The 17,464-nt window shown below is 40.7% G+C and overlaps 1 protein-coding gene across 1 annotated transcript in view; it reads left to right on the top strand.

The window, feature by feature from the left end:
* Positions 1-17,464, top strand: part of PGM5 (phosphoglucomutase 5) — an 85,375-nt gene that overhangs the window by 53,306 nt on the left and 14,605 nt on the right. Inside the window, exons 8-10 of the mRNA XM_080572914.1 lie at positions 7,971-8,106; positions 9,012-9,195; positions 14,945-15,079. Coding sequence (XP_080429040.1) covers positions 7,971-8,106; positions 9,012-9,195; positions 14,945-15,079 — 455 coding nt within the window. The remainder of the gene's footprint in view (positions 1-7,970; positions 8,107-9,011; positions 9,196-14,944; positions 15,080-17,464) is intronic.

The raw sequence follows: 17,464 nt of genomic DNA, 5'->3' as shown, positions 1-17,464 counted from the left end.
GGTTTTACTCAGGTGGGCAGCTGAGCTCCACCACATGCTCTCTCTCACTGCCCCTCCTCAAAAGGAAAGGGGAAGAAAATACAATGCAAAGGGCACAGGGGCTGAGATAAGGATGGGGAGATCACTCAACAATTATCATGATGGGCAAAACAGTCTCAGCATGGGGAGATTAGAGAAATTTATTGCCTATTATTAATAATCTAGAGAAGTGGGAAACAAAGGAAAGAAACCAAAAACACCTTCCCCCCATCCACCCTCTTCTACCTCCTCCCCCAGACTGGAGCAGGGGGATGAGGAATGGGGGCTGCGGTCAGTCCCTAGTGCTTGGTCTCCACTGCTCCTTCACGGTCACTCTGCCCCTGCTCCACGCGGGGTCCCCCCCACGGGATGCCGTCCTTCCCGAACTGAGCCTGCGGGGGCTGCCCACAGGCAGCAGCTCTCCAAGAACTGCTCCCACACGGCTCCGTACCACGGGGTCCATCCCCCAGGAGCAAACTGCTCCAGCACGGGTCCCCCACGGGCAGCAGCTCCCCCCAGACCCCTGCTCCTGTGGAGGCTCCTGTCCACGGGCTGCAGCTCCGGCCCGGGGCCTGCTCCTGCGGGGGCTCTCCATGGGCTGCAGCCTCCTCCAGGCCACATCCACCTGCTCCACCGGGGGCTCCTCCACGGGCTGCAGCGTGGAGATCTGCTCCGTGTGGGACCCATGGGCTGCAGGGGGACAGCCTGCTCTGCCTCTCCACAGGCTGCAAGGGAACTGCTGCTCCATGGCTGGAGCACCTCCTGCCTTCCTTCTGCAGTGACCTTGGTGTCTGCTGGCCTGGTTCTCACTCCACACTCCCAGCTGCTGTTCCCCAGAAGTTCTTTCTTCCTTTCTTAAATATGCTCTCACAGAGGTGCAAACAACATCGCTTATTGGCCTCGCTCTTGCCAGTGGTGGGGCCCTTATCTTAACATGGGGCAGCTTCTTGATTCTTCTCTCAGAAGCCACCCCTGTGGCCCCCCGCTACCAAAACCTTGCCATGTAAACCCACTACATGCAGTTATGATAAAGACCAAACACCAAATTTCCCTGGCACCTTGAAAAGGTATGACCTATATCCATGTTCAGGTCTTCCCAAGTAGGTTCTCCCAAGCGTTGGTGGACTTCAAGCCTGCAGATCACTTTTATAGAAATCAAAAGAAGTGGTTTCAGGGCTTGATCTACTGAAACACTAAGGGCATTATGCTTTGTGTTGGCCTAACTTCTTTATTACCCAGAGTAGCAGTTGCTTATTGGGGTTGGGAAACAGGGGCAGGTGTCTAACAGAGGTAAAGGGCCTTTGAGTTTTGCCTGTTCTTCAAGGTGGGCAACATAATTACAATTCCTCTCTCTCCCTGCCCTTGACTTTTTTTCCTTCACTAGGATCTTGCTGTAGGACACTAAAACAATTGTATTTTGTACAATAGCCTGTCTTCTAATTTTGAAGCTTGCATCTCTTGACCTCACACCAGTCTCTGCATTCCTAGCACTGTCTGTGTTCCTGTCTGAATCTGTTTTCTCCTATCCTGTCATTAATTCTTCACATTTCTAGTAAATTCTGTCTCTTGTGAGTTTTAAGATTCCTTGACCAAAACATTGCTGGCCAGCATGGAGAGCTGCTCTACAGCAGCACTTAACCTGTGCATCTCAGTCCATTCTGCTCAGATGGGCTTCCTGGTACCTGCAGCACTTCATTGGAAGTGTTGGAAGGCCTTCCATTTTTGACAATTCCATCTAAATGCTGGTATAAACTATCAAGATTGAAGCCCATGGGCATTCAGACAACTTGGAGCACTGGATCAGCGTGTAGGTAGTTGCTGTGTAAATGGATTGTGACAGTGCCTGCAGGGCAATTACAGTGATGTCTAAAGTTTGTTTTTCTCCCTGCCTCAGTTTTCTTATCATCTTTCAGTTCAGTGCAGCTGTCTCAAAATATCTCATATGCCAGGAGGTTTATTTGTAAAACACAGGCTGGTCTGTAGATGACCAACACATTAGCGATGTGAGCTGTTTTTAGCAATAAATATTTACCTTATTGCGAACCTTTTGGTAATGTCCTAAGCTGCATGACCTTCACAAGTTTCTGCCACTATTGGGCATTTGAATCAATTTTACATCTTTCCCCTCCATCGTAGCTATTTAGGGAACTGAAATTTAGTACTTTTTTAGCTTCAGTGTGGGATTTTTCAAGAAATGTGCCATACAGCACATTACACCACAGAGTGGTATAATTGTTGTTCTGTGCAACAGAATGTAGTTTTATAGATCCATGTTCTCTTGTCAAACTAACTGAACAGCATTGGAGACTGATTGGTTGTGTACCCAGGTAATCCAGCCCAGCTGGAATTTCCAAACAATACAGAGCCCTAGTTTTATAATATAAGGGATTTTGCACTGGCAAGTAAATAAAAGCAAAATTTCTGCTATAAAAGGAAAAAAGATTCTGAAAACATCCCATATGGCTGTGTTTCCCAGACTTGTTTTTTGGCAGCTGATCTTGGAGCTCAACCAATGCTTTAAAAACTTCTTCCATTTTTGTAGCAGTGTGGGGAGCTTGTCAGATGAGGTTAGTAGCTTTCTGGTTCTGTGACTAATGCCCAGGACACAGTTCAGAGAAGGGCGTCAGCAGCAGCAATTAGTTTCTAAATTTCATCAGCAAACTATTAATCAGGATTAGGAGAGCTGTGTGGTTGATTTATCTTTCTGCAATTTAAGCCCCTTCAGTAATTTCTGCATCTTTCATAACCTTGCATGTTTCATCTCCAAATTTCCAGATGCCATTAACACCAGCTGTCTTCTCCTGCAAGATTATGTGGAAGAACAGCTAGTGGAGAATATAAAGGTGGTCTGGTGCTGAAAATAATGAAAGCCTTTAAAAACCCGTATGGTGGTATCTATTACAGTAACACAAATCTGAAATAATCCTGTTAACTTGAGTCAAAGAACAGATCAGAATGTCCCTAAATCTCCATTTGCCTAAAATATCACCAGGATTCAGATTCCTGGATGATAAATTTGTAAGACTAAATTTGTAAGAACTGCGTGCAAACAAAAATGTTGTACTGTGAGTTTGTGTACTTGCTTCAATCTCATTTTTGCTTTAAAATTGTATTTACAGAATGCAATACACTAGACAGAGTTAGCTAGTTTAGGGAAAAGCAAATATGTTGTTTTCATGCATATGACCCTCAGGGCTCACTCTCTCAATCAAAATTGCAAGTCATTTCAGATAAAGAACAAATGAGGCATATGAAATCTTGCATGCCCAACAGCTTTACAGCATCAGAAAAATCATAATATGAACATATTTTGTATGATCTTACTTTGTTTCTCAGGCTACTGACTCTCAAGTCTTTACTTCAGTTTAAGCCTGTCTAAGCTGAGTACTTATTTCTGAATGGGAACATGCTCTGACAGTTTTTCCCAGATTGTTTACTCTGAGTCTGGCCTTAGCAATTGACTGTTACAGTAGTAAAAAAAAACCTTTTGCTACTATTATATGGAGAAATACGTGACACATTAACTCAAAAATAAGCTGTGAAAGTACTTGTTCTTATAATTTTCCTTACCAATGTCAAAATAAATATAATGGGATAATTGGAAAAATACTTGTTGACTCCACTGTTCTTTCTGCTTCAGCTCCTTACAGGGCCTGGAATTCATTAATGTGTTGGTTTTTCAATAAAACGTATAGCTCAGGATTATCCTGAGATTGATAAATTCCCTCAGCAAGACAGGACAACTGTTAGTATTGTAATTTCAGGAATACATAGTTGTGAGGCATCTTGATCACTTTGTTCAGACCAGCTCTGCCTCTGCAAATCCGCAAGAGATACTGGGTATATAAACGAAATACTGTTATCTGAGCTGAGGCAGAACTAGCTTCCTCCCTAATCTTTCTAACATGTAAGTTGAGAGGTAGGAATAAAAGAGGGAGAAAAGCAAAGACATCTGCAAACGAAGGTGCAGCAGGTGAAAACCAGAGTTGTCTGAGTTGTGGTAGTGAATTTTAATCTGCTAAAAGAAATAAAGGCAATACATTCACACATAGGTGCAAATAGTAACTCAACTGATGGATATACTGTTACAATAAAAGAGGTGGAATAAAAAAGTTCTGAGAAATCCCAGTTGCCAATTTTCCTTCTAGTAAGAATAATGAACTGAGACATTTCTCGGGCACACAGGATTATTGTTGCTATATCCACATTAGGCTAGCATTTTTAATCAGTGATTTTTAATTCTGGAACTGTTGTGTGGTTTCCAGGTTTCTCCATCGAGACTTTTGCCTCTGGATTGCTTTTGTTCAATGCTTTCTCTTTCCAGAGAAACATCAGTCTGTCTGTTGTCCTGAAGGACACACAAGGACACAGTACATGCCAAAGCTGCTAAATGGATCAGAAGGATGATACGTGTGTACACTCATCCTTCTTCGTAGAGATTTATAAGCTTAAGCCATGCCAGAACAAGGCTTGGAGCATGACAGAGACCTTTCCAAAAATTCTTCACTCCATGTTTCATTGGACCGTTTTGGTTCAATGAAACATGCTCAAACTGTTTGTTAAATCAAAATGCATCTCTTCTTTGGTGTTTAGTTCAGACCTTTGCACAGAAGTCTTGATATATTGATCATTTTGCTGACTAAATAATCTATTTTTCACTACATGATTTGATAGCTTGTAGTCTGCAGGGCATTATACAATAGGAGAATAAATGATTGCTTATATTAGAACAAATTATCCAGGTGTTTGGCTCAATACCATGTCTCCACTTGTTGCTAGTATCTGTGGAGATACGTAAGCAATTTAAGTTACTGGTAATATCAGCAATAGAGATGACTTTTTAGGCAAAATTGACTTTTCCTGTGCTAAGGATGAATGACTAAAAGAAGAGCAAGGAAGGTTAAGAAGGAAAGGAACAGCCATGGTGGGGCATGCTCACAGTTACCAGGGCTATGCACAGCCTCTCAGGGCTCCCTGGCCCTGCTCAGGGCCTAGGACCCCATATCAGCCCCTGCCCCAGCAACACCCCAGCAGGGCTGGGCTCCAGCTCCCCACGCTCCTGTCCTGCCCAGACATGGGCCCTGCCAAGCTGCTTCTGGTCCCCATGGAGCCCCAGACCCTGTGGTGACCCGACAACTGGTGACATGACAAGGAATGCAGACAATGGGGGGAAGTGACAGCTCTCTTCCAGATCTCTCTTTTGGTGATAGTGGCAGAAACCTGCACCGGCAGCATTGTCGGGGACAGACTCTTGGCTAAAGTAAAATTGATCATGACCATGCCATCTGCTTTGCGTATGAGCAAAGATGACTTTATTATCTGTAGGTCTTAATGTTGGTGTTTCTGTGGAAGGCATCCTTCAGCTGACCTAGCGTGTTATCATGACAAGGGAGTAGAAGAGCTGAGGACCTGATTATCTGAAGGGCTGACTTCCTCTGGAGGGACATTTGTTTTCCTTTTTTATCTGAAGCTATTTGCAAAGCTCTGAGAGCTCATAAATAACCCTGCCCTTTTTCTTCTGATTAGTCGGCACTCCATGCTTTGATAGCGCCCGGAGGCTCTGAACCAGGGAACACAGTAAGCTCTTGCTGTTTTTATAGCAGCTGCTAGAGGACCAGCCGATTGCTCTAGGCATTGTATTAGGAGACTGTTCTTGTTGCAGAGAGCTCACAGACTACAGACCAAGGCAGATTAAAAAGAGGAGAAACGAAGTATTCTCAGTATCGTGACAGCTACTTTGCAAACATGAAGGAACATTACTGTCTGTCTCAGTTTTTAAATCCATCTGTGCTATTCAATGTCCCTGTTTTCTGTGTTACCAAACTCACAGACACAAGCATAATCTTCACGTCTTTTTTGTTGTGCTTTCTAGAAACATTTTTTCCCTTAAAAACTCTTCAATAATTATTTTATACAGCTCTAGTATTGTGCTGAAATAGTCATTTACACGTAGTTAACCTTGTGGTCTTTTTTTTTTGATTGTTTTTTTTGTTAGATTCAGGGGGCTGAGGGTCTACACCCCAGGGGTGAATGAAAGCAAGTGAGCCTAAGTGGCAGGCAGAGCTGTGGCAAGCCCAGAATGATGGGCTCTTAGCAAATTCGTATGAATAGCCTCTGTTAGCCTGACTGCTGCTGTCTCTCAAGAAGAGGGACTGCAAGTTGAAGGCAGCAGCAGTGACTGGAAGATAGATGTCAAGAGTGAAGCCCAGGAATCACGGTGGCTCCATGCACGTCTTACTGTTTTCCTTATATGTCTTTAATTTTCTCTTGACTTTTCACAGGACTAATAGCTTCAGTGTATCAATTTATATTATGGGATCCAGGTTTGCTGCCAGTAGGAAAACACAGCCATTTTAACAAATGAGTGTACAGAACTTTCAGGCTATTCAGTAAAACTGAAAAGCAGTCTTGCAACAAGGTTTTTGTGTTTGGTGAAGGAGGATACGTCATGCGGCAGGTTTTGAAACTAAATCTGTTTAGATTTCTCTGTGAAGGATTTTTGCTAAGTAATTTCAAGGGACATGGATAGTCTAACTGGTTGCCACTGATTTGTCAGTAATTGATGGAGGAAACAAAACTTGTGATTTAATGTGTTTACTTTGTACCCAGGGTTTCTGTATTGTGTGACTAGACAAAAAATGATAACAGTACAGCTAACAAACTTCAGCCAAATCTAGCATTATTATGCTAGAGTAATGGCCACAGATTTAACCTGTCTAGTCAAGCTTTTTGAGTTTATTAGCTTAAGTAGTCATCTTCCATATCTACTGAGCATCAGGTGTCTGAGATCTTACTTTATATTAATTATCAGTAATGCATGCTTTGTTATGAATTTTTGTAATCTGGTTTAGGTACAGATTGCCTCAAAAATTTGCTCTAAATTATCCAAAAGTAGAGGGCACTAGCTGAAGTGGCCAAGACCTTTCCTATGAAATACTCCTTTGTTAGAAAACGCTGATTATTGCACTGATTATTGAAACCTTTTGCATTCTTGTTTTAACAGGTAGAGTTTAGCTTCATAGAAATGTTTCTAGTCAAGGTATGAGATATGTTACGTATTTATTGCAGAGCAGGTCATTATTCCAAGTTGGCATTTTGGTTTTGGACATGGGAAGTGCAAGTTCAAGTCCATGCTTGTTTGAATTCAGACAGTAGACTTGAACTTGTGCCTCCTACGTCTCAGAGCATGTGCTAAATCCTTTGGGGGTAGTCCAAAATTGTTCTCAGTCTCCACTGTTGTATCAATTTCTGTCTTCATAAATAAAAAGCTAGGAAATGAGTTAGGTCTGAGCGTTCAAACAGTTTTATCACTGAGAGGTATAGAGAAATGCAGAAAGGGGAAAAAGTGTTATTTTCTACTTTTTTTTTTTTTTTCCCCCAGACTTATTTTATCATGCTCATCATGATCCTTTTTTTTTTTTTCTTTTTTTTTCTTTTTTTTCCTGGTGGGAGGTCATGAACATTCTGGAAATCTTCATTCTTTATGAAACAGGAAAATTCCTTCTCCATGGCTTGATGATGAACGTCTGTGCAAATAAGGAGATGCAGTTGAACTTGACTCATGTAACTCAGAACATTCTGCTTCATGGCCAAGAGTTTGCATATCTGACCCAGTTCTAGGAAAGGGTACCAGAGGTGTGAAAATACCCTGCATGGCTGTGAGCGGGAGCAATGATTAAAAATGTTTTACTGCTACTACTACTTTTATCCAAGTACTTGAGTATCTTTTTTATTTAACCTTAGAAGCACAGACTTTGTCGTATGTAAATGAATCATATTTTAAACATTAGTTCTGCTTGTCCGTCTGGGAGCTCCCATAGTTGTGGAGATTACTACCTTACAGATTACTGTTAGGTGACATACAAGTTGAATGAGACATTTGCCCAGCCTCCTCACCTTGTTTTCTGATAGGCAGTGGTAGCAAATAATGTGCTTTACATCTCTCTCCTTAGGGTCTGATCACCTTCGAGAGAAAGATGGACTATGGGCTGTGCTAGTCTGGCTTTCAATCCTAGCAGCTCGAAAGCAAAGTGTCGAGGAGATTGTCAGGGATCATTGGGCAAAATTTGGCCGGCACTACTACTGCAGGTGGGTGTTTGCTATGTCTGCACGATGAAAATCTGCCACAGATTACCATTGTTCTGTATGCAGTTTTTTTTCTGTTGAGAAAGGAGAGCTTAATTACTTACTGAAGGAGCAGTGTGTATATGTCACTTACAGTGTATGGATAATTGATTTTTCTGACATCAAATGCTGAAATATTCAAATTACTTACATGTGGAATCCATGGGAGTAGTTAGCTACATGGTATTGAAAAATATCAAAATCTCAGCACAATTTACTCATGTATTTGTTTCTGTCTGTGCTTCCACATGAAAATGTTTTTGTGACAACTTGGACTGTTGTCCAAGAGAGAACTCTTCCAAAGATCCAGATGTTTACTCATTTTTATTAAGGTCTTGGAAAGGTGAATTCTAACTGGTGTTTACGTGATACGTATTTTATCTTAGTCTCTGCCTCTCTCTTTTTTTTTTTTTTTCAGAATATACTTAATCCAGAGGAGTTAACATATCTGTAACATCTTCTGCCCACAGCTATTGGTCAAAAATTTTAGCAAAATTTCATCTATTTCAGTTTCTTTTGAGCACTGGGCTGATTGTGTCCTTAATTTCAGAAGGCTGTCTGTGTATTGATTATGTTTTCTGTGTTACTTTAGAGATCATGCATTTTCTAAATGGTTTCTTTTGCCTCAGAGTTAAGTGGCCAGTGTAGAACTGTGGTACTCGCACATCATGGGCAGGTTGCACAGAACTGCATGCATGTGCTAGTTTGATTTGCAATGAAGTACTTCAATGGTCCACCTCTAATTTTTGAAGTAAGCAGTAAATTGCTAACTGTGCATATACCGAGCTTTTTTTTTTTTTTTTTTTTTTTTTTTTCCTAAGCTGTTCAGGACTTACTTTTTACTTCTACTTTTCTTGTATATATGAAAGGTTTGATTATGAAGCATTGGAGCCCAGAACAGCGTATTTCATAATGAGAGACCTCGAAGCTTTGATCACTGACAAATCATTCAGCCATCAGCAGTTTGCTGTGGGCAACAATATCTACAGTGTGGAAAGAACAGACAGCTTTGAGTACATAGATCCTGTGGATGGCACTGTGACCAAAAGACAGGTATGGCTGTAGTGATGGAGTAGCTAAGTTTTGGAGCTTTCAACGTGTCTCTTAAAATGTTGTTTCTAACATTCAGGTGACAAGCCTCACCATTTATTTATAGGATGGTGATTTCTTTGCTCTGATAGATACCATATTTCCTACTTAAGATTAGCTCAGACAGGATAAGATAATATACCTCTGGTTTAGCTTGCCCTTGCTGTGCATAGATGGAGGCCAGCTGTAGTGTCACTGGGAATGTAGCAAGGCATTGAGTCCCTGTTGACAGCAATGCAAGTATAGTGAGGGTTCCCTTTCCTGAACAATGGAAAGTGTCCTGTAGAAAGACAGTCTTTGCTTTTCCTATTTTCTATCTGAAATCTACACTTAAAAAAAAAAAAAAAAGGTCAAATTTTCTTGCTCTCAGTGTCGCACAGTATTTGCATTATGTGCACAAGGCACATTATTCTCTTGTGGCCAACAGCATGCAGAAAACTTAAGTAGATTGTACCATATGCGGGCATGTTTGACTTCTCTAGCCAAAATGACTGCTTCTTTGGTCTTTCTGGGCTGACTGTAGTCTGTAAGATTCCTTGGCTATCGAGTTTTGCAACTCAAACTAAACCTTCAGTGTTTCATGACGTACTAAAAACTAACGATGTACTGTTGCCTGGTTAAATGTTTATTAAAACATCTTGAATATGAACTGTGGCTCATATTTAAATGTTTTAAACTTTATGCTGTTTATTTTTATTGTCCTAGTTTCTGTGGTTTGTAAATTACTTGACCTGACTGGACCCTTACAAATGATATTACGAGCCATTAAAGCTATTGTCATGCCATTCTGCTCAGCATCTTTATAGTTTCCATTCATCATTGCATCCAGATAATATAAGCAGCCCACCTGCCAGTGAGCTATTCTCTTTGCGCTTTTTGCTGCTGAAACAATACACGAGGATATTGTCATATCCAAGTCCACTGGAAAATTATGGGCACAGCAGGCTTGTGGCCCTTGTTCTTTTAAAAAATAGCTAGTAAATGTTTAGCGTATTTTTCTTTCCCTTACTTTGCATCCAAAGCCCTGCCCTAAATTGCAATGTAATTGCTAATCAAATCACAATGTAACACAAATAGAGAAGCATGACTTGGCATGTTTTTAGATGGACTCTGAGTCCATAAAACCAGAAAGCATATGTTTTCATAGGCAAAAGCACTCAGTTATTGAGAGTACAGTTCAACCAGATTGTCTTCATACAAGGTTACATTCCTAGCTCTGTGTGTCTGCAGCCTCAGTGGGATTCTCCAAGCACAATAAAATAAGAAAGGCCATTAATCTGTACAAATGAAACAACAGTTCCTGCTGCCATTTTCCTCAGGTGGCTTTCTCTTGTGTAAATACAGATGCCTCATTGTGACTGTTATGAGTTTCATGTAGATTTTCAAGCTGTGTCTTCAGGAGCCCGTTCAAAGTTTTGTTCCCCAGCAGTACGTGAAGAGACATTTATATTCAGTGTAACTACGCAACTTCTCATGAATGAGAAGCTGGCCTCATACTAATAAATCAGTGTTAATAAACAGCAAAAACAGACACAGCAACAGAAAACAAACACAGCAACAACAAAAAAGGCAGATAATAATACACCCAGACTGTAAGTTCTAATTTATTCTGACTATTGAAACCCATGAATATTGTTTATCACAGTGCAATAAGGTATAAAACTAAACATTCTGCTGTTCTTGAAGACTCTTTTCATTTTTGAAGTCTTATTGTGTGAGCCTTTGCACAAACATTAGCACATAACAGTGATGCTCCTGAGGATCCTGCAATCCAGAAACAGGACCAGTTGCATTTGTCTGTGAAATTTGAATTAGAAGGACCAGAAGTAGAAGTTGCCCATTATAATGATTAACTTTGGGCTCTTTTTAGAGACCTATCATATTCTGAGATGCACAGAATAAAACTCCTGAGCTTTATCATTTAAATTTTAATGTTTTCTTGCTCCTTTGTTAGATTTAGGATTCAAAAGGCTCTGCATACAGTCTTTCTTTTTTTTTTTTTTTTTATTTTGGTTGTTGTTTAAGCAAGAGTCAGGAAAAAGGCATTGGAAAAGCTGGAAGAAAGTTGTTTCATGTAACTCCGGAGATAAGGCAAAAATTCTTTTCTGTTCAGAATGATTATTTCAATCCTGTACCAGCAATAAGGTATTTCCTATCAGAATGGTGGTCTGCTATGCCTTGGAGACACTCGAGGGTCCATAGAGGGATGAATAGAAATTATGATAACCACAGTATTTTGAAGAAAGATGTAGCTATTTTACATGCACTTAATTTATGTACGTGTCTCTGTTTAATATATTACTGATATGCTATATTTTCTACTGGTGTTGCATATTCTTCTGTTATACTTTAATAATGGTTTTCAAAATCCTAAGCCATTTTGCTTTAAGTTTGCTACTTAGTCTTGTTCATCCTAACTTACTATCCTGGTTAATTCTTACTTATTTAAATATGAAAATGCTAACTGAAAAAAAAAAACCAAAAAAACAAAAAAAAACACACAACCAGACTGCTAAAAACCAAATTTACATAGTACAATATGCATTAAGTTTAGTTTTATGGGTGCTTCGCAGATCCTAATAAATTTGGTGCTTAACCAGATTATAATGCAGAAGGGAGAAATCCCTGTAAAGCTCTGTCTGTCATACTACCTTCCAAGCCAGTGAGTTAACCATGGAACATAATTTTGTTTCAGTGTTTCCACACAGCTCATTAATATCCATTAGCAGGCCTAATTTGCCTAGAATAAATATCTGCAGATGTGCAGTGTGGGAGCTGTGCTGAACATTTTCACATGCTTTCTCCCGGAAAAAAATCTTATCAGTTTCCACAAGAAAATATGTTTGTGACAAATAGTGTGCCCTATCTTATTAAAAGTGCAAGTTTCTGTCCTGTGTACTTTTCAGTGTGCTACTCTTTCATTTTTCCCTACCATATAATTTCTGCCTGGCACTTAGAAGATTGTTGTTTTTAACACAGCCTCTGTGTTTCTATAATTCCCTTTTGCCAGACTATTTTAAGTTGTACGGCAGGAATTGTAGTCTTATATACAAATAATCAGCTGTCATCACTCCTGTGTAAAAATCAATACCGTTGGTCATGTGTCCCTGAGAAATGTGAAATGGAGAAAGTAACAAGCTCAGAAATAGTACAGTGAACTGTCTGAATGCTGGTCGTGTGTGTGTGTATGTTACACAAAAATCCCAAATACCATAAAACCATCGAAGTGGCTACAGATGCTGTAGTTTGGTGGAATATTTTGGCATCATAAAGTTAAAGGCAGAGTTATGGGGAGTGTTTATAAACCCTTTTTGTTCCAAAAGACCTTAAGTTAGTGAGTGGTGAGACTTCAGAATCTCATGTTCTAAGAGAAGTAACAATGTGTTATTGTTATTATTGACAGATAAACAGGGAGTATGTGGAAGAGTATTCAAGTTGGTGTTGCTAGTCATGTCGTTGTGGGGGTGGCTTGGTCTGCCAGGAACATACAGAAAGTCCACTTAGTAATTGAATAGGAAGACGTTCACATGCTCATGATAGTTACGGTTTCAGTTTGTGCATGTGTTGCACTCCCTTCCTTCTTAAAGCTATTTGATATTAATGTTACATACTTTGAGATGCTGGTCCTATGTTTGATTACCATTCAAAGTGCTGGTGCATGTTAAAATTAATTTATATTACTCTCGTACCAGTGAAAAAGAGGTTCATGTTATCACCAAACTTAGAGATGGATAATATCTCTTAGGCCATCTGAGCCAACCCTTTATCCACATGTGATATTTTCGTATTCCCTAGTGTTAATGGGTACTATCAGCCAGAAAGTACTTTATACAGGGCTGAAGATATTTTGACATATATCTGAGAAAACAAAGGTTTTCCACCTGTATTTTAGAATGCTGAAGCACTGTGTTGATAACATCAGAGTCTTCTCAAGCTGCTGATAAAAATGGAAGAATAAAATACTTTAATTCTCGTCTTTCATTTTTGAGTGGTTTGCTGCCCCTTAAAATTAGCAAGGATCTCAATTTCTGCACTAGGCATTTGCCAACAGCAGGACTAAAACGGGAAATAAAGTTCAGTAGTAGAACAGAGGTGGCATTTGGCCTAGGGGTACTATTTAGAGAAAGGGAACTAGGATGTGTGGTAGTGCAGAATTAGTAGAGTATTAAAACACTGCAACTATTTAACGGTTCAATTTAGTCCTTTAGTTTTAGTGCGAGCAAGTTTATCTGTCTGACCTTCTTGCTTACTTTATGGCCCTCCTGTACAGAAAATCTGTTGACTGTGGAACCAGGTACATTGTCTGTAGTCTGTGGAAGAATGTGTTCATACATACAGTATGAAAGCAGGAAGGAGTAAAGAAAAAGAGATGAAGATGGAAGCAAAAAGCAAATTCCTGTTGAATTAATAATAAATCATTTTTATTCTACATGCAGTTATTGTGTGTTAATTAGTATACTTGAAATTAACACCATAGGTTAAGTTTCTGAACTGTTTCACAGACTTTTGTTGAAATCCTTGTAATCAAACCTAGCTGCGTGGTCTATAAGGGAACTGATATTGTCTTTTGTTTTCACTACCAATGTTTTTTTGCTCCTGTAGCTGCTTCTAACACTTTGCTGATCATATAAATATTTCTCAGACCATTGATTTTTTGCTCTAGCAAACAGAACAAGAACAAATCATTGAAAGAAATTAAAAACAACAGTAAAAAAAACCCTTGTTACGAGGAGTGGGAGGGAAAAGACAAGATCATTTCTGTTCTTGAGAAGGGAAGAAAGTAATAAATGAGTTGTCCAAAGTTATAGAGAAAGTGGAATTGCATCCAAATGACTCTTCCTTTCACGTTTTATTTTAGGGCAGTAAACTGTGATTTGTTGTGGTGGTTTTACTCAGGTGAGCAGCCGAGCTCCACCACAGCCACTCTCTCACTTTCCCTTCTCAAAGGGAAAGGGGGAGAAAATACGATACAAAGGGCTCAAGGGGAGATCACTCAACAGTTATCGTCATGGGCAAAACAGACTCAGCACAGGGAGATTAGGGAAATGTATTGCCTGTTATTAACAAGCTAGAGAAGTGAGAAACAAAGAAAACAAACTTGAAACACCTTCCCCACATCCACCCTCTCCTACCTCCTCCTGCCAAGTAGCACGGGGGGATGGGGAATGGTGGCTGTGTCCCTAATGCTTTGTCTCCTCTGCTCCACAGTGGCCACATCCACCTGCTGCACCGGGGGCTCCTCCACGGGCTGCAGCGTGGAGATCTGCTCCGTGTGGGACCCGTGGGCTGCAGGGGGACAGCCTGCTCCACCAGGGGCCTCTCCACAGGCCGCAGGGGAACTGCTGCTGCATGCCTGGGGCACCTCCTGCCCTCCTGCTGCACTGACCTGGGGGGCTGCAGGGCTGCTTCTCACTCCTCTCTCTCTCCCAGCTGCTGTTGCCTAGCGGTTTTTTTTTTTTTGTTTGTTTGTTTGTTTTTTTCCCTTTCTTAAATCTGCTCTCACAGAGGCATAAACAACATCACGTATTGGCTCAGTTCTGGCCAGCAGTGGGTCCCTTTGGAGCCGGATGAAACTGGCCCTTATCTAACATGGGGCAGCTTCTGGACTCTTCTCACAGAAGTCCCCCACTACTGAAACCTTGCCATGTAAACACAGTACATCTGTAAAAGGTATTGCCAACTTACATATGTGCCACTTATTCTTCTCCCATAGGGCTTGCGGATTATTTTTTCAGATGCTTCCAGGCTCATCTTCAGAATGAGTGCTTCTAGCCATGTGAGAGCTACTCTCCGGATCTATGCAGAGAGTTATGAGAAGGATCCTAGCCAACACAATAAGGAACCACAGGTAATGTAATAACACTGTAATAAGACCTGTAAAAATTGGCCATTTGTAATTGTCTGGAAGTCCAGCAGATGCCCGTAGGAGCCTGAAATACACTATCACTATTGTTTTGTGAAGTGCTAAACGCAAAATACCTGAGCATTGTGCCAAAACTGCTAAAAGTGCTCAGGAAGCATCACTAGATCTGTGTTTCGTTTGGGAAAGCTGCTTCTTGATCTTGGAAAGGAAATATCAGGGATACAATGAGAGACTGAAGAATTTACATTAGTTATAATGATACAGATTGAAGTGTAAAAGGATATTTTGAAAATAGGATAATTTGGAAAGAAGATATTTTGGAAATCATCAATTCAGTGAGGATCATTGAAGCAGAGAGCCAAAGAGTAAAAAGGAAAGAAGTGCTATGTGAATATTCATGCATTCAGTCAGTCAGTCCAGACAACTCTAGAAAATATCACACCCAGAGAAATCCCATTTTTTGTTTAAAATGCATGTGTTAGTGGTTTAAGTGGAATGCCAGAAAGACAGTGACATCTAAAGCACCAAATATTGCCTTAACTTTGAAGGGTATATTGGCTTTATTCAAGTCTTTTAATGCTATCTTTTCACATCTATGTAATTTACTAAACTCATAATCATAGAAGTCCTGGGTTAGTCCTGGATTTTACTATGTACTGTCACTTGTGCTAGCGTGACTCGACTCTCATTCATGGCCTGTGGAAGAAGCATAGAGGGTGTCCTTTTTGCTCTGAAAGGTTTTGCAGACCTACTTAATTGCACTGCAACCACTGATAGGCTGCTCGCATCTGGAGATGGTCTAGAAAAAGAATAAGCAGGTTGGGATGATGAAAATGGAGCTGCTTAAAACTGATTTGCTGGGACATGAAGCAGAGCTGCAGATGTAACTGCCAAGTCAGTTCCTAGCAAGAGATTGTTGGATATTTGAATATGTGCTGTGGAAGGGTTGCTTAATACTTGTTCTGTTCTTGTACTCTAAGTATCCAGTGTGCCACTCTCAGACAGGATACTGGTTTAGATGGACCCATTTTATGCTGGTGGGAATAGTAGTGAAGCTTTAGGTGCCTTGAGTAGTTTCAGGGCTCTTAGAGAGGAGAGGGCATGTGTTCTGCATCTCAGCTTTTTCCTTGACAGCTACTTGTTTTCATACAATTCCAAACAATTTCATGCATCACCTCAGCCTGTAGAATCAGATGTGCCTTGCTTCCTTTGTAGCTCCTCTAGTGTGAGGTCCATTTTCCAGATTAAGGAGCATTAATCCAGCAGTTACAGGTTTTCTGTCCAAGAAAAGTTTCTATCCAAGTGTCTCTTGGCTTGACCTAGAACTTGTCACTGTGGTCCTGCTGGCAATCAGTGGACCTGACTTGTGGATTGAATTCCCAGTTTGACCTTGGACCTGTCTCATTGCCATCAGCTTGTCTGTTGATCTGGGCTGTCAGTTGAACCTTGGCACAATTTCTGTGTCTGTCATGCTTGCCTGATTTGGGTAATGTGGACCTGAGCCCTGCCCTGCCAGCCTATGTTGCTGTCCCTGGCACTGAGGGAGCAGCCAGCCTTTGCAGCCTCCTGACAGTATCTGTCTTGTTCGTGATGCTTCCATCTCCTTCTGTCACCCCCAGCTTGACTCTTCCATAAGTCTTCCTTCAGCCCTGCCATGCAGGTAACTAATCTATGCCCGATTCTGCCCTCGGTGCAGCTCTCTGAATCCATTGGGACATTAGGGATACTTCTTTGCAGTAGGGTCTGAAGGTTAGTTTTATCACGGGTGCTGTCAGAGCAAACTGATGACTTTCTGACAGACTTCTGGAGAGGAGAGTCCCCCTCTGCTCATAACTGCTGGAATGGGGAAGAAGAAACTTCTTCACACATCACATTGACAGAATGTTTTTTTATATTTAATTCATTTGAAGTGAGTGTATATGTAACACACTTCCCAATTATAGCAATTGCCACAGGTTTTCATCTGGAATCACAAGGAACACTCAACACTCCAACCTCTGTTTTCTGTGCTTGTAGATAATTTTCCTAATTGTGTGACGACATTCTGAGGCAGGACTAGCAGTTTTAGTACATGTTTATGTAATAGCTAACACAACAGGAATTTCAAGGGCTGAGATGTCTGAGTGATAAGAGCTGAGGAATGAGTTTTAGTCTTTCAAGAGGTTTTTTATTTTTTTCACTCAGTTTTTGTAAGTGTTGTATTCTGAGTTATATATTTTAAAAATTTAATTAATTTTCAGGCAGGTTGTCTGGGGATCACTTACTTAAGGTATCCCAGGCATTCCTTGCAAGGAGAGTACACTTAGGAAGTATGGATGCCTGAGTCTAAACAGTGTAGGGATTCCTTGTAAGGGAAAGACTTGCAGCTGT

This window comes from Anser brachyrhynchus (assembly GCF_964034855.1).
Source record: "Anser brachyrhynchus genome assembly, chromosome: Z".
NCBI classification, from domain to species: Eukaryota; Metazoa; Chordata; class Aves; order Anseriformes; family Anatidae; genus Anser; species Anser brachyrhynchus.
Note: the sequence above shows the minus strand (reverse complement) of the source record. Positions and strands in the feature narration are given on the sequence as shown.